General features: G+C 42.2%; 1 protein-coding gene across 1 annotated transcript in view; it reads left to right on the forward strand.

Moving 5' to 3' along the window:
- sipa1l1 (signal-induced proliferation-associated 1 like 1) overlaps window positions 1–24,275 on the forward strand; it is an 86,772-nt gene that overhangs the window by 48,098 nt on the left and 14,399 nt on the right. The window contains 13 exon segments of the mRNA XM_034135597.1: window positions 181–1,791; window positions 2,482–2,704; window positions 3,173–3,303; window positions 5,240–5,428; window positions 6,070–6,244; window positions 8,959–9,062; window positions 9,312–9,469; window positions 15,817–16,396; window positions 18,933–19,031; window positions 19,506–19,681; window positions 20,236–20,526; window positions 22,027–22,176; window positions 23,570–23,703. Coding sequence (XP_033991488.1) covers window positions 304–1,791; window positions 2,482–2,704; window positions 3,173–3,303; window positions 5,240–5,428; window positions 6,070–6,244; window positions 8,959–9,062; window positions 9,312–9,469; window positions 15,817–16,396; window positions 18,933–19,031; window positions 19,506–19,681; window positions 20,236–20,526; window positions 22,027–22,176; window positions 23,570–23,703 — 3,898 coding nt within the window. The 5' untranslated portion in view covers window positions 181–303.

The raw sequence follows: 24,275 nt of genomic DNA on the forward strand, positions 1-24,275 counted from the left end.
ATGCCAATGTTTAATGTTCAATGTTAAAAGCCAGACATTTTCTCAACATCACTTAAGCTGTACATTTTTATTTATTTTTTAAAAATATTTTCCATTACTGGTATTTTCATTGATCCAAAAGCTCTTTATTGACCTTTGATTTTTTTTAAACTCAACCAATTCATGTTTTTTTTTCTGCAGCACCAAATGTTTCCCTGAGAGTCTCTCGTCACTTCACTGAGTGGGCATAATGTTGACCCTGATCTAAACCCATCAGCAGCCCATCCCTACCTCCCCCCCCCCACTCCCTTTCCCACCTCCACCATGACCAGTCTGAAGCGTTCTCAGACAGAGCGCTCGGTCGGGGGCTCAGTGCCAGCGTCTGATGAGTTCTACACCCGCCGCCTGAGACTGCCCAATGGAGGGGCCCCGCCCCCCCGCAGTGAGAGCGCCCACATCTCCTCTTCCTCCACTACCGGCACCAACCCTGCCGTACCGAAAATGGGGGTTCGGGCTCGTGTGGCTGATTGGCCGCCACGAAAAGACGGGGGAGGAGGCGGTATTTGGCACATAACGGTGGAAACAGACTCACCCAGCTCCACCAACACCACAAGCTCTTCAGGATCAGGAAGTGGAGATAGAGAAAGACTTGTAGGAGGAGGAGGGGGAGGAGGAGAAAGTGGTGGTGGTGGGGGAGGAGGAGGAGGAGGAGGAGGAGGAAGAGGAAGTAGTGGGAGCGGTAGTGGTAGTGGTAGTGGTGGCAGTGGCAGTGGTAGTGGAGAAAGAGGGGGATCTGCAGTAACAGCCCACAGCCATCTGTCGGCCAAGCTGGGCCACCTGATAAGCCCGCAGGACTCATCCATGCTGCGCAACATCCACAACACCCTGAAGAACAAGATGCACAGCAAGGGGAAGGACAACCGCTTCCTGTCACCGGATGGATACCTGGGGTCTCCTCGCAAAGGCATGAGGCGCATCCGTCAGCGCAGTAACAGCGACATCACCATCAGCGAGCTGGATGTGGACGGCAACGAGGGCTGGTCCTTCTCCGGGTGGACCCCCATGCACCGAGAGTATGGCAGCACTTCGTCTATAGATAAACATGGGGTGTCAGGGGAGAGCTTCTTTGACATGCTAAAGGGATACCAGTCCTTCGAGGCCCCTGATCAGAGAAGCCCAGCCCCAGAGAAGCTATCGGAGCTGCTTACCGTGGCCCCAACGAAACAGGCGGTCCTGGACCTGCCTGATGGTGCTTTAGGTTCAGCAAGAGGCAGTCCTGCCAGTCGGCTGAAGGAGCGAGAGAAGCACTTAAAGAGGAGGTCAAAGTCGGAGACAGGTGGAGAATCAATATTCCGTAAACTGCGCAGCGTGAAGGTGGAGGGGGACTCATCTCGGGCTGGATCAGATGCTGAAGATGGGGGCAAAGCAGATGAGAGCAGCCCACCTCCCAAACCTTGGGCGTGCCAAAAAGGCTTTGCCCATTTTGATATCCAGTCTTTACTTTTTGACCTCAATGAGGCAATCCACAGCAGGCAGTCTGGGTCCAAACGTAAGAACACTACTACCGGTGCCTCGGCTGCTGCTGCTGCCTCCGCTTCAGCCACATCCTCCCTCTCGTCCAATCAGAGCGCAATATATGGTTCACCATGTGGCTCACAAGAGGAGCTGAGCAAGGAGGGGACCGGAGGACACGGCACCAACCCTGCCTTGGACCCCGGGGACGACAAGACCAATGACCTGGTGCTCAGCTGCCCTTGTTTCAGGAATGAGATTGGTGGAGAGGGAGAGAGGAACATCTCTTCTGCTAAACAGGTAGGTTTTATGCCAGAACAGATAATTAGACTTCAATTAAGAAAAATAACCCATATTTTTTCTCAAAATATATCAAGGTTCTCCAATCTTAAACGTAACACAGCAGTTTGAAATATTAAAGGTCACCTATTATGAAAAAAAAACCCACTTTTTCCCCTCTGTGTAAAGAGATTCTGAAAGTTTCAGGAAAAAAGATTCGCTCACTCTGAAAATGAGCTGATCAGATTTTGGCCACTTTATGATGTCATAACGATGTTTTGGCTTGTGTAACCATTAGCCAATCACCAACCAAGGTAACCCCCCCCCCACCTTATCGCCTGAATCTCCTCCTAGAGCACCATTGTGTTCTTTGTAACCAAATATCTCTCAGAGGGGCGTGGGGAGTGGCTCCTTATTTTCATCTAAAGTAACAGACAGAGAATCAGCACTTTTGAAACAGGGCTGAAACAGAGGGGATTATGGGATGCTGCAATGATCTGTTTGGTGTTTGGAGCCAAACACTTCAGAGACATGTTTTGTATATATCTGAGACCTATAATATATTGATGAAAAACAGCATAATAGGGGACCTTTAATTCATGAACCTTCTGGCTACTATAAACCAAAATAAAAAATCACCCTAAAGATTAAATGTAAACAAAGTGTTACACAATGGCTATGCTTTACCTTTCCTGGTCTTCCGTCCCCCAGCCGGGCAGCATAGGTAGTGGTGAGACCTCGAGCAGTTCTTCAGGCAGTACAGAGGAAGGACCCTTGGATGCCACCCTAACTACTCATTTTACCAACGCTGGTGTGGCTGTGTTGGAGGCTGGCAAGGACGGGCCAGGCCAACATGCTGACAGGTCCAAACGTTACATCGTGGAACATGTTGACCTCGGCACCTATTACTACCGGAAGTTCTTCTACCTCAGAGGTGAGCGTAAAGGGGATAGTTAGGGCTTTTCTAAATTCATAGTTCTTGATTTAGTTCTGGTCTGGAAGCTGCCTTTCTTAAATGCTGTTGACTGTATGATGTATATTTCTTAACAGTTGATAAAAGAAGCTCATTGGCAGAGAAAATGCCAACTTCTGCTACCAGCCAAGATTCAACCTTAGACGGCACAATATTCAGTATTCATGCAAATGCAGCATCCTGTATTTCGCTAGGAGTAAGAAAAAAGCTGGCAATCAGTGGAGGATCATTAGTAAAGTTATTCTTTTAATGCTTTGGTATTTTTGTTTCTGGTTTTCCCTCCTTCCTACCAATAGAATTGACCTTTAAAATATGCACGGTAACAAAATCGTCGTCTAATTTCACAAGTTCTCTGTATTTTCTTCTTCTCTTTCACACAATCCCTTTCTCTCCATCCATTACTCAAATCCCTTTGCTTCTCTCCACCAGAACACTGGAACTATCTGGGGGTGGATGAGAACCTGGGCCCGGTCGCAGTGAGTCTGAGGAGGGAGAAGTTGGACGAACACAAGGACCACGGCCAGCAATACAACTACAGGGTCATCTTCAGAATGAGTGAGGTACATTGAAAAAGGCCAAATGATTTACACTCTTTTATACTCTGTGTTTTTTTGCTTGATTGTTTTTTAATTGATCTTCCCATTCATCAGGATACAATCTATTTGTAGCTGTTCCCTCCGGAGCTATGAATGTTCATGTTCACAAACGTGTCAATATTCAGTACACTCTGTACTGAGGGATGCTACTGAGAAGCGCTATGATTTCAAAGTGTGTAGGAGTAATAAATGATTGAAAAACCCAGTCAGAGTGTGACATTATAAAAGCATCGGCTCAAGGTTGTCGGATATGGCTCAAGACCTTAGATGCCTCCGCCTCCATTCCTTAACACCACCTCAAATAATAGCATGTTTTATCCTATTTATAACACATATTCTCAATTCTTTATGCTCAAACTGCAGTGATTGGAGCTTGTGTATAAATCCCTCTTCAGCTTTACTGCCTTCCCCTCCTATAGAGACTAGAGCCACAGATCCATGTCCTCATTCTCTCAGCTGAACACCCACCTACCATCTTTGTCAGCCTTCATCTGTGAAGGACTGAGCCGTGCCATTTCACAGCTAAACGAGACTAAAATAGTGCCACAGAGATTGGAGTAGAGAGGGGAAAGCATTGCTCTCGTACTGAAGAGCACCATGAGTAATAGCCCTTCCGATCTCTTGGGATGACGCACGACCTACTGTGCTGTGTTCTCCTCTCTTTTTCTTCCCTTCTCCTGACTCCCTCTATGCTCTCTAATTGCTATTTTCAGAATGGGGAGGTGGGCAGGTAAAGACATATGTGTGTGGGAGTGAGTGGGATGCACTGAGATAAGTCCAGTGTCCACAGAGGACAGCTGTTGTCCTCTCCTCAGTAAGAGTACTTCTCTCCAGTGTGTTTAAACCTGAGGCTGTTGGCACTGACCTTGAGCCTGCTGAAGACACACAACACATAAGTGATTCTTAAGAGCCATGGGACCACTAAGGATATCCAACTGTGTTTATTTGTTCATGATGGATTTTCAGGTCCTGGTCCTTCTGCAGTCCTCTTGATTTATTCATGGTTGTCCTCTTCCAGTTTGTTTTAGCCTCGAGCCTAAGAGTGCTTATAGTTGAAACAGTAGCAGCAAAAAACCCTACAAGCATTATTATGTGTGTGCTTGCTTAGACAGTTCCCCACACTTTGTTTTCCCTGTACAAGCAGAAAACATGTTCAACTTTTAGCCTGGATTTTGAAATAAAAAAAATATTGATTTCATGAGTTATCTTAAGCCCATGATGCATTCTTTTTAAATAGCCCTCTTCTGCTGTGAATTGTATTTAACTGCAGATTCCTTTAGGTCTTATCACAGGCTTACTTTTAGCTTTCCCAAACGTAGACTAACAAATTAGTGTTCTTCGAATGGCTGGAAAGATATTTAGCAGAAAGAAACCAAACCAGACAAACATTTTGAGAACAAACACAATAATTATCTAAGCTACAAACTTCAACTTAGCTAGGCTAAATCTGAATCTGTTATTATCTGTAGCACTGCAGTGTAATGTGCTCTTAAGATACAGTAGAGTCCCACTGTAGAGTTTTAAAATGTATTCAGTAGTTGTGACAAAACTTACCAAGAAAAATCATGTCGTTTTTTATACTGTACTGGATTAAGAAAAGGAATAACCTTGTCATTAGTGTATTTTGGATCCAACCTGCTGTCATATCTCCAACAGCAAATTATTTAGTAGTACAGTTTGTAGTATCAGTGGGTTTTCACTGTGAAGCTTTTTGACTGATTTTGCTAATTGACGATGCGGCCACATAACTGCCATAAAGAAAACCACAGACCAAGATAATGGAGGTCACCAAAAAACATTCAAGCTCTAGAGGAATCAGAATTAAGAAAGAATTTATTCAAACTCAATAATCTGATGTTTCCTATTTTCTTGTTCTCTCTCCCTCCCTTGCCATCTCCAGCTGAATACCCTGAGGGGCTCCATCCTGGAAGATGCAGTACCCTCCACGTCCAAACACGGTCTGGGCCGGGGTCTGCCCCTCAAAGAGGTGCTGGAGTACCTGGTGCCCGAGCTCAACGTCCACTGCCTGCGCCTCGCTCTCAACACGCCCAAGGTCACGGAGCAGCTGATGAAGCTGGACGAGCAGGGGGTAAGGACGCGAGTGAGAACAATTATGATTTACTGGCTGATTAATTCTTTTGATTGCTGATATATATTTTTGTATTACTGCTTTCTATTTAGTATTAGTCAGACTTCTTGTTGTCAGTCCTCAAAATGTTATCCATTCAGCATATTTGATAATTCTATGAACTAAAGATCTTTCCTTTTGGTTTTTTTATTAATCATTTTATGTGTAGGTGTTATTTGTCCTAAAAGTGGATGTTTCACTGTGAGGCAGAATTATTTATTTTCAATATTCTTTTTATACTTATGCTTAATTTATCCATTCACTCCCACAGACTACTTGGGATTTAAGTGGAGATACTACCTCCCTTATTTGTCTACACCCACACACAAACTCACACGCAACTTGACCATAAAAAGGTGAAAAATGCCAAACATCTTTTAATACTCATGCTCCCTGATGCAATCATCAAAAGCTGAACCTCTGAAAATGTCAACATCATTTCTCTGGTAAATGGCACCGCGATCACCGCATGACAACCCAAGGTGCTGATTCTTAAAATGCCAACATGAGTTCTCCCTTAAATGTCAACATGGTGACTCTGACATGATTTCTGCACAGTAACACACAAGTTTCCCCTTCTCATTGCAACAATCTCTCCATAGTTGAGTTTCCAGCGGAAAGTGGGGCTGATGTACTGCATGGCCGGCCAGAGCAGCGAGGAGGAAATGTACAACAATGAGTCAGCTGGTCCTGCGCTGGAGGAGTTCCTTCATCTGCTGGGGGAGAGGGTCCGGCTCAAAGGCTTCAGCAAGTACCGGGCCCAGCTGGACGCCAAGAGTACGTACATGCACAGAAATAGAGACTTAAAGGTCCCCTATTATACTGTTTTTCATCAATATCTTATAGGTCACAGATATATACAAACATGTCTCTGAAGTGTTTGGCTCCAAACACCAAACTGATCATTGCAGCATCCCATAATCCCCTCTGTTTCAGCCCTGTTTCAAAAGTGCTGATTAATTAGTCTGTTACTTTAGATGAAAATAAGGAGCCCCTCCCCACGCCCCTCTGAGAGATATTTGGTTAAAAAGAACAAAAACAGAATGGTGCTCAAAGAAGAGATTCGGGTGATAAGGTGGGGGGAGGGGGTTACCTTGGTTGGTGATTGGCTAATGGTTACACAAGCCAAAAAATCGTTATGACATCACAAAGTGGCCAAAATCTGATCAGCTCATTTTCAGGTTTTTATATAAATGGATCAGGACAAAAAGAGAGAGAATCTTTGTTCCTGAAACTTTCAGAATCTCTTTACACAGAGGGGACACATGTTGATGTAGAAAAGACATGAACAAGTGGATTTTGCATAATAGGTGACCTAATAGGTGACCTCTCCGATGAGGTCTGATTTGAGGGAAGATGGAGAGGTTTTACCCGTTTGCTCAGAGCTGAAACAAACCTCTTTTATTGTGGTGAAGTAACCGCTGTGGGTAAACCAGCTAAGTGTGCACACAGAAAATATTCACTTCACAGACTACAGTACTACTTGAACATGCCCTCTAAAATAATCTAAAACCACTTTACACAGAAGAAGGAGGCTGTGTAATGTGGGGAGTAAAATAAAGCACTAAACTGTAATGAAATATATTAGGATAGTTTCACTACATTGGCATTGGTTTTGGCAGACATTTGAAGTTCTTAAAATGTTCAAGTGGATTGAAGTGCTGCACAAATCTTCCCATTTATTTTCCTTTGCAGTGTTTATGAATTAAAAAAAAAACTTTTGAAACTTCTGCTTTTCTTTTCTTCCCCTGAGTTTAAAGGTGCATTCACACCTAATAGTCCGCTTCTCTGGTGCGCACCAGACGACAGTTTGTTACATTGTTTCATTTTTCAGAAGGTTCGGTTTGCGTTCACACGGGCAAAAATCAAACGGACTATAAACTTTAAACACAAGTCATGTGCTCGGAAATGCTGTTCAACAATTGGTCAGACATTAAGGGGGTAAAAACGCAAATCCCGGCAATTTCCACCGGAGCCTCCGCCATGGAGCATCGGCAGGTTATTTTCATGCTGTTGTTAATCTGGAGAGCAGATCAACAGCAACGGCGCATATGATTATATAATCAGACAACGTGCGATACAAAACATTGTAACACATATAATGAGAGACGTTCTGCAGTAAGGATGGGGTTTCACCGACAGCAGGTGGCTCTGACTTTTATGTATAGTTTTTAGTTTGATAGTTGTTTTTACTTTACACGACACTGTCCAACACTTCATTCTGCTTCACTCTTTTTGAAGACACCCCGCGTTCTTGTGACACGTAAATACTACGCATCCTATGATTTGGTGCGGACTGCGTTCACACCAGCAATGAACCGCTCCAGAGTTCACTAGCAAGCGGTCCGAGACCACCTATTTTAGCGGACCAGAGTCCGGTTGTTTAGTTCACTTAAGAGGTCTCGGACTGTGTTCACACCGACCCAAACGAACCGCACCAAGCGGCTAAACGCACCAGGGTTCGATTCAACCGGACTATAAAAGGCTGGTGTGAATGCGCCCAAGACTGCTTTAATTCCTTTTTCTTTCTTTCCCTGATTCTTCTGCTGTTTATGCATTTACTGAAAACAAACCTTACTTTAAAGGGGCCCTTTAATGCTAATTTCCAGGTTTATATTTTCATGTTGTCATATTTAACTCTGTACTATTCCTATAACAATACAAGTAATGCTCTTTGTGACAGACACTCCCTTTCACTTTTTCAGGGGATGTACTAACACCCTCAGTACCCTCTAGTTAATTAAATACAGCTATGCTACACACTCCTATTAGAAGGAGTGTGTTAATTCAGGTAATTTAGCAAGGTTTTAAACACCTTGTGACTGTTCTGTTCTCTGAGTAGAGCCCATCAATAGACTGGTGGTGGTTATTAACATGCAGGGGCTCTCTTTAGGGCCAGAGGCTGTTCAGAGCTCAGGGAACACATCCTATCAGCATTCACAGGAAGGCTGGACAACATACAGATGATGCTTTAATACACACCTTTATAGTATGGAAACAAGAAGTTAGAATTATACCATACATACACTATACAATTATACTTAGTGAAGATGTTATAGTCAATTATTTTGAATACTTTTGACATTGTTAAGCTATTAAAATGTTTTGCACTAAAACAATTCTGTTTTAATGCTCTCGGGCATTATCTGTTGTGAGGATGTAGCCATGTGGAATTTCAAAGTCAAAAACTTGATTATCTTAAGTGAGGACCCACCACCATTATGATACATCTTATAATTATCCCTATGTGTGGTATTAGAGTGGAAGAATGATTGGTTTTTGAATGTTCCACTAAAACAAAAAAAGTAATACAATTTAGGAGAGTGGAATATGATCACGGTGAAGTGGTATTTCTTTTATATTCACATGGGGTTTTGGACATTTGCCAATTACATTCCTGGGGTTTGGCTCCAGAAACCATCCCACCTTGGGTCAATCCAGGTTATAATAACTGTGTAAATGAGAATTGACACGTAGTTGTTTCCCCTCAGCTGACTCGACGGGCACCCACTCCATGTACACCACCTACAAGGACTATGAGATCATGTTCCATGTGTCCACCATGCTGCCCTACACACCCAACAATAAGCAACAGGTAGGTTCACGAAAAAGCATTTTTAACTTTGACTATGCCATTGAAATAATAATAGTGCGGTTTCACTTATCCTATAATAATAATAAGATAAGATAATGCCAGCAATGTCTATGTTCACAGTGCACTGTACATATCAAATGGACTGTGGTTCAAAAGTCTTGCATAGTTTTTTCTGTATTTTCCAGGTATCTTATTTAGTATAACTTAATATCTAATCTGGTTTCTCCTGCCTTCTTTGTGCTTTTCCAGTTACTACGAAAGCGGCATATTGGGAACGATATTGTTACAATCGTGTTCCAGGAACCTGGCGCGCTCCCCTTCACCCCCAAAAACATTCGCTCACACTTCCAGCACGTCTTTGTGGTTGTGCGAGCTCACAACCCATGTTCCGAAAACAGCTCCTACAGGTGAGATATACTCATATACTGTATGTGTATATACCGTATTTATGAGTGTTGAATTTTGTGGTTGTTTGGTCCCAAACATCGATGCTATATCCAGCTGTTACAAAGTGAGTTTTCATCCCTTGGTTTCTCGCCTTCAGTATTGGGGATATCTGCTGTCTTTTATAACATTATTTATAAAAAAAGCCAATGCTTAATCCACCCGAATGACGAGAGAGAATGCGTGTAGGTGACTGAGAAAAGGAATTAGGAAATACCCATTATCCAACCAATTATTCAGATTGTTTCAAATCAATTAAAGCTGAATTAAGTGGTTCATGCTGATTTTCTATGAAGTGGTAAAATGGAATAAGGTACAGTAGGCTATTTAGGGAATTGTTTAATGGACTTTATAATAAGCAGCAGAGTTGAAAAAAAAGTTGACTTGTACAATTGTTCAAAACATTTAAAACATAGTTTGATAAAGTCTTCCTAATTTTTTATTATTTATTTATTTATTTATTTAACAGGCATTTGTTTTCTAATGCTTCCTCTAGGGCTGTTACGTTATACAGGTGATTATAAATAATGACCTTTGATGTTTTGAAAAATGCAGTATTTATAAAATCCTAATGTATCCTAAACATTTTGTGTAATCCACTGCCTCTTAAATCATTTCAGTTTCTTTCTTTTTGTGAGTTTTGTTACTCTCCGTCTACTTCCCTATTTCCTTTTAGAGCTATTGCAATTGTTTTAATAATTCAATCTTTTTTTGTTTTGCTCACGGCAACCCTTCAGTAATATGACAGCTCTCTTGTTATCTTAGTGTTATTGAAGCCAGGTTAAAATATGCAGAGTCTTCTTTGGTCTTTGTTATGCAGATTACTTTTCTTCATGAGTCCCTTTCTATCACTGCTGAGCGAATAATGCTGTTGCTTCGAATGATTGCCGTTCCATTACTCCATCAGTGATTAGGCTGAGAGAGTTGAGAGTCCTCCGTGTAGCTCACTGATGTATTACCACGTTGTCAGAGATGTGCAATATGAAATGCAATGTGCTAGCCCTGACTCATTTTTAAGAAATAATGGACTTTCTGCCTGTTCGGCTCTGAATTTCATTCTGTGTACTCCTAACTGTCTTGTTATCTCCTTTTCTGTCATTCTCTCTTATCTTGCTGTCTACGACTCTCCCTCCCTCGCTCACTAATGACTGTTTTAATTGCTGTCTGGGCACATTGTGTGAGGTCTTAATTGTCCCCCATGGGGCTACTTCGTTACTGAGTAACAACACACACGTGCTAAAAAAAGAGCCCAGCAATAGAGCAAATACGGTACACGTTGTAATGTTTTCTGAGGTGAATACTAATTTCTTGCAAATGTAGAGGTGAAACATCAGGTGTACAGAAATTCATATAAGTCATTTATTCTTCATTGTTGATCTTCTGCCCTCTAATGCAGCACCTAAACTCCTTTTTTTTCAATTCAAATTCAAGATCCAAAGGTTTTATTGTCATATGCACAAAGTTACAGTTTAGAAATGGCAATGAAATTCTTCTGACCTGAGCTCCTCCAACAATGCAACATATATAATCAAATACAAAATTCAAAGTAAAAAGAATTGCAAAAAGTCTATATTTTTCAAACCATAAATGATAATAAGACATTTTTATGTCATTACATTTTCATAAATCTATTTGTTTAAAAACATTTACAGGAAAATGTTTTTTTCTGCGGTGACAGTGGAGGCCAAGAAAACCACTGCAGCGATTGTACCTATCCATGAAATAATGAACAATGCAATTTAATGAAATAATGAACAATGCAATTTAATGAACAATGCAATTTAACAAAATAGCATCTTTTGCTGGAGACTGGAATCACCAGCACCATTTCAACCAGTTTACAGGTGTCTTCGTTGCTGAATGCAAACACATCTTCACAGCTATGAGACCTTTGCTAGACTAAACACACAAGCAGCATATACCATGTGGTGACACTGAACGTGACTCTTAGTGTACACATTTCATATGGTGTGAATAATTACTCACTACCTTACGCAGGAGGATTTAGATCAGATTATTATTATATTTCACTTTGTGAATTTCATGTGACATCTTTAGTGTACGCTAAGGGGTTTGATAGAACATCCTTGAGGGTACTCCAGCAAAAAAACGAATAACCTAATTCAACTGGGGCATGGATATTACATTACAATCGCCTTTACCACTGATAGCCTTATATAAAAATAGATTTTATCGAGTGACACATTTACACAACTCCCTCTTTTCCAGCACAAACGTCCACTTGCATAGCGTACAGTAATCATATGCCAACATGTGGACACACCAGAAAGCATTAACAGCACACAGTGCATTCACAATTTTTTGTGCAACCAGTTTATCAGCGATCAATGCGTTTGTATGGGGTGCGAACACTGACCTCATTATGATGGGGGGGGTTGCCACTCGAAAAGGTCTCACTAGTCTAGAACATACAACACATGGATAGGGCACACCAGAAAAGCCACTCTGCGAGCCTACATACTGTTTCCCTAGGACTTATTGTCACAAATAGACAAAAGCATATTTGATGTACCTTCCTCACATCCGCATACATCCACAGTACACCTCTTAGCCACCCACTCCAATACGTATTGACATGTTCTTTTTCTTACTTGTCTCAGTGGGCAGCAGGTCGGGGATACTGGAAGAGCGGCGCTGCCCACACAGTAGATATTTATAAGACCACAAATCACAGAAACCACAGGAATGTACTTTTCCAAACCTCCTGCCACGCGGATCACACAGCAGCCGCACTGCACAGAAACCTCAATTGCACCACATTCTTCTTTTCTTATTGCTCCTATTATTCTCACCCTCGCCCTCTTTTCTCATTCAATTTCTCTTTTTTTTATGTCATTCAGTTTTTTTTCATGCTTTTCTGTCTTATTCTCTGGCTTTCACACCTCCACCTTTCTCTCTCTCTCTGTCACCGCTCTGTGTCCTGCGTGAGTCACAGGCGATTGGTTGACTGGCTCACAGGTTATTGAGATCAGTACAAGTGCTTTTAGAGCTCCAGTTTAATGCATTGAGTGATGTTTGTAGTGATGGAGAAGAATAAGAATAAAAGGTCACATTTGATTTGTACCATTTGTTCAGCCCTGCTTATAAGCACTTCAGCTGCTGCTCTCTGAAATACCCTGCATGATTCATTTGTCATCTGCAAAAAAAAGCGTTGACGAATATTGCCTTCAGACTAAGTCGTTTACTTGGTGCTTCATATGAGCTGTCACGTTTTAAAATTAAGCTTTTCTATGCTAGCGCCGCAAAAGGAAAATTCAATTCTAGGTAATTTCTTATTTATTTCACATACTGTACTTGTGATATAGTCTTCTGAGAAATGTACTTACAATTTGCCGGCTTCCAGTGCAATTGCAATTCAACCCGGGCAACATAGTGAACCTGTGAGCGCCATTTGCAGCTCATTATCACAGATATTTTCTTGCTGCCATGACACCTGCTTAGATCTGATTTACAAATGATCAGTAGTGTGAAACTGCGGTGCACTGTATTCTCATATAATGTGCCATTTTAACCTCCATTAACACTTTTGGATACTTGGGCCTATCAAAAATCTCAAATATCACTTATAAAATGATGTTGCAAACGTGCTAGCAGACATGCTTATTTACACATCTATTATCCATTATCATCAGTCGACTTTCTGGCCACCCAAAGAATGTACTTTTCTAATATTCGGTCTCTGTGTAACTCAGTTTGGGTCCATCAATTCTTGAGAAAATGATTTTGCTCTTTAGACCCCCTAATGCTGCTCCGTGTTCACGAGTGAGTGCCTGACTGTCCATCTTTCATTTGGGGCTCAGCTGGCGACGTTGCATGCAGTTTCTTTTTGCTGCTGGTAATGACCCTGTTGAGAGTAGTAAGAGTGAACGCTGTGGACCAAAAAACCAAAACAACAAGCTGAAACGAGCTCTTTCTTGGAGCTCAAAGACCGGTGATGATAGTACGGGGCCCATCACTAGGAGCAACTTCACATACACATAGTTATATGTCAATGTCATAAATCAAAAAATATTTATCACAGCCCATTTAACTAGAAAGAAATCCACTTTAACCTGGACGTAGAACATTCAAGTACTTGCATGTTCTTTGCTTTTAAGGTGAGGTAATCCTTTAAAACAACCTGCGAACAGCATACAGTTTGTATTAACCTGCTGATTTAATTATAAGTCAATTATGTTGAGTCTTTACGGCTCCACAATTTCCTATAATTGGGGAGGTAAGAAATGATGTCAACATAAGGAGGACTGATGTTGTCTGTTCAAGGCATTACACATGAACATTACAACATAATCAATGGTTTGCCCCCACTGCATGTAGTATGTGTTGCACGTTATTCTCAATTTAAACTTCTTTCAACTTCTAGGGATCACACCTTTCCTCTGTGTCGTGAAAAGTAAACAACTTTGAAATGTATCAGATGAACCATGAACTGACCGTGTAATGCATTAACGTAGAAATAGGGGAAATATGGTTCATATTGAACATACGTTAGCGGTTAAATGAAAACAAATCCAAATAGTTGCAGAGAAATGTAATGTTTGTATGACCCTCCACCTACACACAACCTCCTTCCCTGCTCCTTGTGTATGTCCTTGAGAGCAGTTCATATGCCTTGTGGGAAATGCAAGCCACATTTTGACTTACTAGCATCATAACTGAGGTTATTCCCATTTTCTTTATCAACAACTGTACCATAAAAGTATGTGCGTGCACTCTCATAAGCAATGTCAACAGTTGTTTCCACTCATACCTCAGTCTGTCACCAGCAAGGAAAGGTGGGAAATGACGTGTCAACACATTTGACAGTTAGTATAATTGAACACCACACGTCTCCGGAGAGAACAGGGGGTCTCGGGTGTATGTTTAGAAATATGTGGGTGACATTTTGACTTTAGTTGCTTATAATTAGACAAAACGATTAATTCTGGTGTGCTGATGCATGTCAGCGTGTGGGATGAAGGCTCTGCATTCTCAGCTGCTAATTATCACCTGAGAGAGGAGCTCTGATTGAGCTCATTTGGTCATGGGGAGGTTGAGACGAGGAAATATGATATTGTGCTTATTTTGGTTAACTGCTTCAGACTGAGACATTCAACAGATCATTGTGTACCTCTGTTTGTCTCACATAACAACACACATGTTGTTTTCTTTCCAGTAAGCAATACTTTCCCTATCCTTTCAGAGTCTCTCACACAGCCCTTCTTTCTCAGCCACATTTTCCTTTTCCCTCAGACTGGGGCTCTGGGCAGGAGGTTTAGAATAGTTCTCCCCCCTCATCCTCCTCGACTCTCCTTCCTCTCCACGGCTGCTCCACTGAGTTCCTGACATACCAGACAGAGCCTCAGATAGCCATTCCAGAGACTTAATCAAAGGAAAAAGGGGTTTGGAGAAGGGAGGTGGAGAGCAGGAAAACAGGGAGGAAATGAAATTGAAGTAAATACTGCAGTATTAGGAAAAAGGAAATGTACAAGGCCTTAACACTACTAATGTGTCGACTTATTTTGAACAACATTTAAACAGATAAAGAGAGCAGGAGAGTAGACAGCCAATTTAAAGCAGTAACGAAACATGCCTTTTTCACATTTAAAATCTATTTACTATAAATACTTGTCAAGGATTTTGCCTTTTACGGCCCGTCCACACAGCGGCGTGCGTTGAAAGCTTCACCATTCACTTGAATGGGGTGACGTCACTTTTCGCCGAACTGCATTGTGGGAAGCGAAGCGGAGCTTTGCTGGCGTGGCTCGCTGCAAAAGTTGAGAAATGTTCAACTTTTGAAGCTTCTGAAGCTTCGGTGGAAGCGTCAGCCAATCAAATCCCGTTTATGCAAATCTGCCAGTACAAGCGCTAGCCAATCAAACCGCGTGTATGCTGGGAGAGACACACCGCAGGTCATTTCCTCATATTCCAAAAAATGGAGCAAGCTTCAACGCACGCCGCTGTGTGGACGGGCCGTTAGGTTCCCATACTTGAGCGAGCACAAAGCATGAGACTTTATATCAAACATAAATTCTGTTTGATATTTCATCTTTTTTTATTTAAAACTCAAGCATATACACAACACTTGATTGGATGAGATGTGACATTCTGAAAAGATTTACGGCGTAATAAAACACCCTAACCCTAACCCCATAATCTATGATGTCAGAACAAAATACCCACCCTAAGTTATCCACATTAGTGGTCAATACTGCAACTGATTTGTTAACAAAAAATGTTTCTCTTCTCTCCTCCCATCTTTTCTTTATTCTTCTTTCTCTCTGCCTGGTTTGATCCTCTGTTCTTTTAGTGTGGCCGTCACTCGTTCCAAAGATGTGCCCTCATTCGGTCCTCCCATCCCAGAAGACGTGACCTTTCCCAAATCCTCCGTGTTCCGGGACTTCCTGCTGGCCAAGGTCATCAATGCAGAAAACGCCGCCCACAAGTCGCAGAAGTTCCGCGCCATGGCCACCCGAACGCGACAGGAGTACCTGCGCGACCTGGCCGAGCGCCACACCACCAGCACTCCCATCGACCCCTCCGGAAAGTTCCCCTTCATCTCGCTGGCGCACAAGAAAAAGGAGAAGAGCCGGCCGTATGGAGGAGCAGAGCTGCGCAGCCTGGGGGCCGTCACCTGGCTCGTCCAGGTGGAGGACCACGGGACGGGGGGGGAGCTGGAGGCCCTGCTGGCCGTCTCCAATGACTTCCTCATCCTGTTGGACCAGGGGGCCAAGGCTGTGGTGTTTAACTGCGCCGCTAAGGACGTGATCGGCTGGACGGCGAGCAGCCCTGCGTCTTTGAGGATATTCTACGAGCGCGGGGAAAGTGTGTCTCTGAGGAGTATCAGTAACAACACGGAGGATTTCAAAGAGGTCGTCAAACGTCTCGAGGTGAGACGTTAGCTTAGCATGCCGGCTTAGCATGCCAAGATATTGCGTTTTCTGCATGATAAATTAGTAGTTGTTTGAACAATTTTCAAGTCAATGATTGACATGTATTGGTGGTCCCGTCAATCAAAACTTTCTCAGTTCGTGCCAAGTTTACTTGACATGAGATTTAACATGATATAGTTTCAGTGCTGACATTTTTGGCCTCTGTTACCTGCTTATGGGTTGCTCCACTTTCAATTTCAAATTAACCAGACTCCATGTAGTTGAGACACTGAAGACACAAAAGAAAGGCTCTGACAAACATGCAGACTCGAGTTAGTGACTTTATTAAAAATAAGTTTTTGTTGGGTTTGCTGAAGCTGTCACTATATCCTGACGTGAGTGCATTAGAGAGTAAACTTTTACTGATAGACTACTGCATCGTGCATTTCTCTCCTAAAAAGTTTTCCGAAACTTATTTGAGTTTACTGTTAGGATATACAATTAGAAACCAAGCACTGTTCACCGGCTAGAGCAAACTTGCTAATTTAACAGTTTAACAGTACATTAAATATGCTTCTGAAAACATTTGAGGTGAAAAATAGACAATGCTTGAGTCATAAACATAAAACATAATCTTGACTCATGTTTTCGCACTGCCTAGTTTGACATCAGATAGACGGTTCGGCCACACGAGGCCGACATGGCCTGATGGGAGTTCAGGCGCAGTGATTGACACTGTGTTTGAGACTCCTCGGATCTGATTGGTTGTTTTCCTTGCATAGAAAATTGCATATGCTCAGAGTGGCACTGGGGTGAGGCAGAAAAACATATATGTCATCATATCACCATTGTCAGGAGGATTTGGTAAAAGTTTATTTAAAAATACTTTCATTCATGTGTGAAAACCAAATACTGAGGAAAACCAATTGAATGTGTAAGAGTGCCGTTGGCTGCCATTGATCACGTACCTAAACCTGTACGAACCGTCTATCTGATAGTGAACTGTAGCAGATACGACCGTTATCGTCCTTGTGTGGCCGGGGCCTCAGAAACACCTCTGGACATCATACTCCTAACGGCTCATCACACACCTACACACACACTGAAGTAGTGCTAGCTCTTCCTTATCTGTTTCCATGGAAACTGGTTAGAAAAAAAAGGTGTATTCTTATGCAATCATCAGTGCTTTAGAATACATTCATTTCCCCAGCCTCTTCCTATCTTCAAATTGTGTGTGTGTGTGATGTTTTTTTTTACAATGTTTACGTAACCTGGATGGAGTCCACCCTCTTTGATTCGCTCACAAGTATACAAACATAATTTAAAAACACACATAGTGTTAATTGGCTCAGGACTCAGAAATGTATAACTTTCATGTTGCATTTTCTGCATCTGGCGTTAATCTTCAATCGTTAGGACTACCTCGGTGCCAGGGAGAGAAAGGGAAGGCCTTGGGCCACTCGTCTCCCTCTCTCTCTCTTCTCCTCTCTTTGCTCTCTTTTCATACGCTGTTTGTTCTTTATCGTTCCCTTTTTTCTTGTACTCCTTCTCTCCCACGCACACATTCAGAAACATCAGAGAGCATCATAACAATTCCTATCAGCTGCCAGTCTTCAGCATGATTTATTCACGCACCCTTGTGAGTTTGACTTCAATAAAGCTTTTGCTAAGGCTGTGTAAAGAAAAAGAAAAAATGCAAGGAAGGTGCCCTGAAGTCGCCAGGAGACTCATTAGAGGGAGGAAGAGAGGGATAAGTGAGTTACCATAATTAAAATGAGTCTGGAATTATGATTGGCTTTGACAGATTCTTTGTCAGATGATGATTGACAAGCGATTTGGGCTCTTAGTCCCTAAATAATCATCTTAAGCTTTTCTACCTCACTCCCTGTCCCAGAAGGACAGCCACTTCACAGCAATCCCCGCCTGAATATCGCATCCCTTCATGAAACAACATGAAGTCCAAAAGGGTCTCCTAAAGTGTTTCAGCAAGAAAGAAGTGTGTGTGTGTGTGTGTGTGTGTGTGTGTGTGTGTGTGTGTGTGTGTGTGTGTGTGTGTGTGTGTGTGGTGTGTGTGTGTGTGTGTGTGGGTGTGTGTGTGGTGTGTGTGTGTGTGTGTGTGTGTGTGTGTGTGTGTGTGTGTGTGTGTGTGTGTGTGTGTGTGTGTGTGTGTGTGTGTGTGTGTGTGTGTGTGTGTGTGTGTGTGTGTGTGTGTGTGTGTGTGTGTGTGTGTGTGTGTGTGTTTTGTGTGTTGTGTGTGTGTGTGTGTGTGTTGTGTGTGTGTGTGTGTGTGTGAGCTGGAGCACTAATTACTCTTTATTTATGGCTATAAATCTCTAAGGGATCTCTTAAATTATTCAAAAAATCTCTTTTTCAACTTGTAGGTCGAAGCACATATGCACATTGTGTTTGGTAGCTTTATTGCTATCTACCCTATTAAGATCACTTTTCCTCCACCTGCCTCTTGACCTGTTTTGCTCTTTTTTCATCATCTCTCTTATCTAATATGTGTTAATTAATCTTTGATCTCTACCTTGTGCATCTTTCATGTGTCAAGTTCCTGACTAAAGGCTGTGAGACATCAGAGATGACGCTCCGTCGAAATGGCCTGGGGCAGCTCGGCTTCCACGTGAACTACGAGGGCATCGTGGCTGAGGTATCTATCCGCACATAACTCAGATGTTCCTCTGAAAATGAACTATAAAACAATCAAGTTAATTTGAGTGAAGCACATTTCTACCCTGAAGAGAGTGGATATGCTTAATTAGATTTACTCCACCTGTTGCTGGGATGTTCTGTCCTTTTTAATTGCTATTTTATTGGATTAATTCCTTGTTTTATCTTTAAAGAGTTGTATTGGTAATGAGTCATTTGTTGCAAAGTGCAGAGAGTCAAAGTGGCCTTGTTGCCACCTTGTTGCGTTCAAAATCAGTATAACAATAATCAGTATTGCAGGGTGTTACACCATGATATATAACAAGCAATTATGTGGAGACAGAAACATTATCATTGCACTTTATTACATTACCTTAAACTACATTTTCCCTTTCACTATCTTAAATATCACTGTTTGAATAATGAAGCTTCCCACCCCGACAGCTGTAATGCAATCAAACTTTGTTTTCAACAGGTGGAGCCGTATGGATACGCCTGGCAGGCAGGACTGAGGCAAGGAAGCCGATTGGTGGAAATCTGCAAAGTTGCCGTAGCAACGCTGACCCACGAGCAGATGATTGACGTCCTGCGGACCTCAGTGGCAGTGCGGGTTGTGATCATCCCGCCACATGATGACGCCACCCCACGCAGGTAGGACGGGACGCAAGCTGTTTGCTTTAATCAATCAGTCAACTTTATTTACATGGCACTTTTTATACTGAAAAGTTAACACAAAGTGAACAAACAAACAAACAATACAAAACTATACTCACTGCTCATCCGGTTTATAAACAGGGCAAAACATAACTTTGTGATTTTTAAAACACTCAACATCAACAGAAGTCAATAAACACAGCACTGAATAAAACAATCTTACAATAATTAAATGAGAATAAATACAATCCAAATAAGAGCTGGCTCCTAAAAATATAAATATATATTTAAGTACTTTTAATTACCATGTATTTCTTAATTAATTTCTCAGTTATCTGGAGTGCAGTTAACATGATTGCTCACCTTTTTATACATGAAGTTCAGTGGCACATTCATTTAAGGGACCAAGTGAAAAAACAGGGTACCCAGAAATTAAGAAATATATGTATATGCAAATATTCTTCTTTGCATTATTTTTGTCATTCAATGTTAGAAAAACCCACATCACTGTCTTCTCAAACGAAACGCCCCCCCCCCCTCTCTTTCCACAGGGGCTGTTCAGAGCTCTATCGGATGCCTGCGTCAGATTATAAGAGCAGCAGCAGCGGCGAAAGCGGCTCCTTCGAATACAAGTTCCCGTTCCGCAACAACAACAACAAGTGGCAGCGGACGTCCAGCAGCCCCCAGCAGTCCCTGACCGCCTCGCCGCAGCCGCACACCCCCAACCGGGCCATCAGCCTGGGCAGCTCCGGGGGGAAGACCCTGTCTGCAGAGAGGCTGGAGCGAGGGGCCGTCATCCCGCGCAGCGTCAGCAGTGACGGCCGGCCCCTCGACACCAAGAGGTCAGAGCCCCTTCCACGGCTAGATTCTGATTCATTTAATACAAATATTGATATGAGAAGGGGAAGAGGATTTACAACAGGGTTGTCCAAACTATGGCCCGGGGTCAATTTCTAATTGGCCCTCAGGGAAATTCTAAAAGTAAAATGGAATATGGCCCAAACTGGTGCTTGTCTTATATATAACATCTTAAATATATCTAAAATTATAAAACGGACAAGTCAAATCAAGCAATCTGATTGGTTCTTAGTCGTGATATAATGAGCGTATATCACGGGTAGAATTGTAGTTACTTTTCACAACAAGTCAGTATCCCTCCGCGTCTGAGAAAAGCTACAACCGTTACAACTGTTACATTACGTCCGTTATGAAACTAACTAACTAACAACGCTTAAGATGGAAACATGTAAGGGATAATGTGCAGCAAGGACTTATTGACCGTTGTTAAGGACGCTCACATCTGCAGAAAGAAGTCCGGTCGATTTAACTGTATACAGTTGGGCTGAAAAACAAACTGCATGCTTCGCGTCGGGCCAAACCACGCCCCTTAGCTGTGATATAATGACCATATACCACGGCCTGTCGTGAGCTATTGCTTAAATATATTTTATGTGTTACTAATACATTTTCAAATACATTAAAGTTGAGAAGATTTTCTATAAAATCTTAGATGATATTGAAAAAGCCGAATCACTTATTTGCAGAACAAGCTTGAAACACACCCTTCCCATTTCCACTTATTAGCAACAATCTGAGGCTTCTGTTTCAAGGAATGAGCTGCAAACAAAACCAATGGAACCCTACGGAGAGTTTAACTTAACTAATGACACGAACCTCACCTCTAGGGAGTGGCCCAGCCCTTTGTATATTATTCTGTATGTGGCCCTCAGTGAAAAAGGTTTGGACACCCCTGATTTACAATGTACAGTTCAGCTGGAAAATGTGGATTTTTATGCCAGAAGTCTCATCAGCTAAACCTTGGTTAAGTATTTGTGTGAGTTTCTTTTTAGTCATCATTTATTGTTAGTATTTTTAACATTCTAAAAGCTTATCGATTCAACTGTGTTGCTTTGCCTGAAGAGGTTTAACAGATCATCTATATCTTAAATATGACGATATAAGTAGGTATGGTTGTGAGATGTTATAAATAAACCATTTGTAGGCAAGTTATACAAACTAAAGTGTTACTGCTTTTATTTCTTCATTAAAATAACACATTTTGAACCTCTTGAAATGAAACATTCAAAGCAAATCCTGCAAGCTAGTGTATCAACAAAGCACACAAAAGCCAGCCGTCGGGTTGGAAGCTGATTTTTCAGCCGCCGGGTGTTAAGTATTCATGTCCTCCAGAATGCGTGGGAAGTAGCAATCAATGGAATTTCCTCTGAAGGAACAAATTGGAACATTTTGCTCCTTCAACGCTTTGCTGTGTTTATCCTCCATTTCCACATGCCTGTAGATTCTCACACTTCCTGTATGTGCACGTGTTTGTTCTCCTCCAGGATGTCTCCGGGCTGTGAGAGTTACAGCCTGGCCTCCGCCATGGCGCTGGGTCGCTCCCCTCACAACCGCAGCTCTCCCAGCAACCTGTCCTGCTCCAGCGACGCCTCGGGGAGCTCTGCTCACTGGAGGCAGAAGTCCATGCCTGAGCAGTAAGGAAGGGGGGGGGGGGGTTTCTGTGGCTGGGATTCAGTATTGTTTTATGCTAATTAAGATATATCGTTAAAAGCATATCTTTAGCCACTAATTCCCTTAGTATAACGCTGCCTTGAGGTACTTCCTGTTTTTTGAGGGAATGTATCTGTTAACTTCCATGATTGCGTGTTCATGAGCTGATGCAATAAAGTGTTACAAAGACATATACTCAGTTTTCAATTTGAGGCAAGGCAAGTTTACTTAGCACATTTCATCAACAAGGCAATTAAAGTGCTTTACAAAAGATATTTAAGAAATCTATAAGACAAAGTGCAAAAATAAACACATTATAAAATTACATTTACCGGTAAACAAATTCAAAACAGCCAAGATAGAACAAGCTAAACAAGCTCAAATAGGATAAGACTTATACGAAATACAAATATAAATGTAACAGTGCAGTATAATTGTTCCTTTAACCCTTATGTTGTGTTCGGGTCTCCCGTGACCCGTTTCAAGTTAAAATGATATAATAACTACGCTCTAGTTTTTTTTTATGGGAACAAGGCTTCATGATATCCTCCACATAAACTCTACAAAACTGATTTGGACCATTTTTGCCAAGTCTGAAGGTCTCTTAAAAAAAGAAAGTGTATAATTTGGTATTCGGGTCTGGGGAGACCCAGCAGAATTGTTGTGGGTCACTCGGGGTCAAATTTGGCCCAATCAAGATTCATCTTTGACTTCAGACACCCCTCCCCCACCCCCTTCATCCACTGTAACAATACTTTTTTGCAACATGCACCTGGTCTCCCCTCCCTCTGCCCCCCTCCCCCCACGGGAACTCCACCTTTCTCAAAGAATATGTACACTAACACTTGAACCTGAACACACACATGCACGTGTGCAATATGTGGTGTAGTGTGTTTGGGGCCATAACATGTAGTTAAAACAATATTGGATGATAGTCATTTTTTGTGTGTGTTTTGGACTGAAATAAATCATGGTTGACCCAATTTTGACAATTGACCCACGAACACCATGAACGCCGGTAACAGCTTTTGAACACAACACAAGGGTTAATAAAGCATAATATATTTCTAACAAAATACAATGAATTCACAGATTTTGTAACACTATTTTTACTAGAGTTTTAATTCATGACGCTGGTTTATTAATTTCCACAGTTGTAACATTGTATTACACACAACAGTGTAGGAGAGTGAGGTGATAGCGATGGTGTCTTTGTATATTTTAATGCCCTTTTTTCTTTTCTTCTTCCACCCACTACAGCCTTTGGTCAAATGTAATCTCTTTCATGATCTGTTAGCGTGTTATTCTTAGCTGGAAACACACATTTAGCTGATAAAACAGCAGAATAAAAGCTATATTTGTCTGCTTATTCAACAGGTTTGCAGGCAGCCGCCACTCTCCGATGTCCGGGGACAGACGAGATGTGGTTGGAGAGGGCGGGTCCAGTGGAAAGTCTACTCCTAATTGGTCGAGAATGGAGGAAGGGGGAGGAGCTGATCGAACGTCAACAGGTGATTATAATAGGGACGTGTGTGTGTGTGTGTGTGTGTGTGTGTGTGTGTGTGTGTGTGTGTGTGTGTGTGTGTGTGTGTGTGTGTGTGTGTGTGTGTGTGTGTGTGTGTGTGTGTGTGTGTGTGTGGTGTGTGTGTGTGTGTGTGTGTGTGTGTGTGTGTGTGTGTGTGTGTGTGTGTGTGTGTGTGTGTGTGTGTGTGTGTGTGTGTGTGTGTGTGTGTGTGTGTGTGTGTGTGTGTGTGTGATGAAGGCACTTGACTTTAGAATAGCGGGGGAGGGGAGGCACATCGCATCCATATTAGTAAATCCTTTGATGTGACAGGTAGCCAGAAAGGTGTGTGAATGGAGTTTGTGTGTGCCTCCTCGTCTGCCAGTGACAGTTTTGCGTGCCGACAGCATCCACAACCCCCTCTTCTTCCTCCTCCACCTCCTCTTCCTCCACCTCCTCTGCAGGCTGTGAATTATGTTGCCGTCACAGAGCGGGTCTTAATGTCTCTGCAAGGTGGGAAGATAATGATGCAGCGAAAAGAAATTATTGAATGGGGGAATTGAGATCAAGTAGTGATCTCAT

This window comes from Trematomus bernacchii, unplaced genomic scaffold (assembly GCF_902827165.1).
Source record: "Trematomus bernacchii unplaced genomic scaffold, fTreBer1.1, whole genome shotgun sequence".
NCBI lineage: Eukaryota > Metazoa > Chordata > Actinopteri > Perciformes > Nototheniidae > Trematomus > Trematomus bernacchii.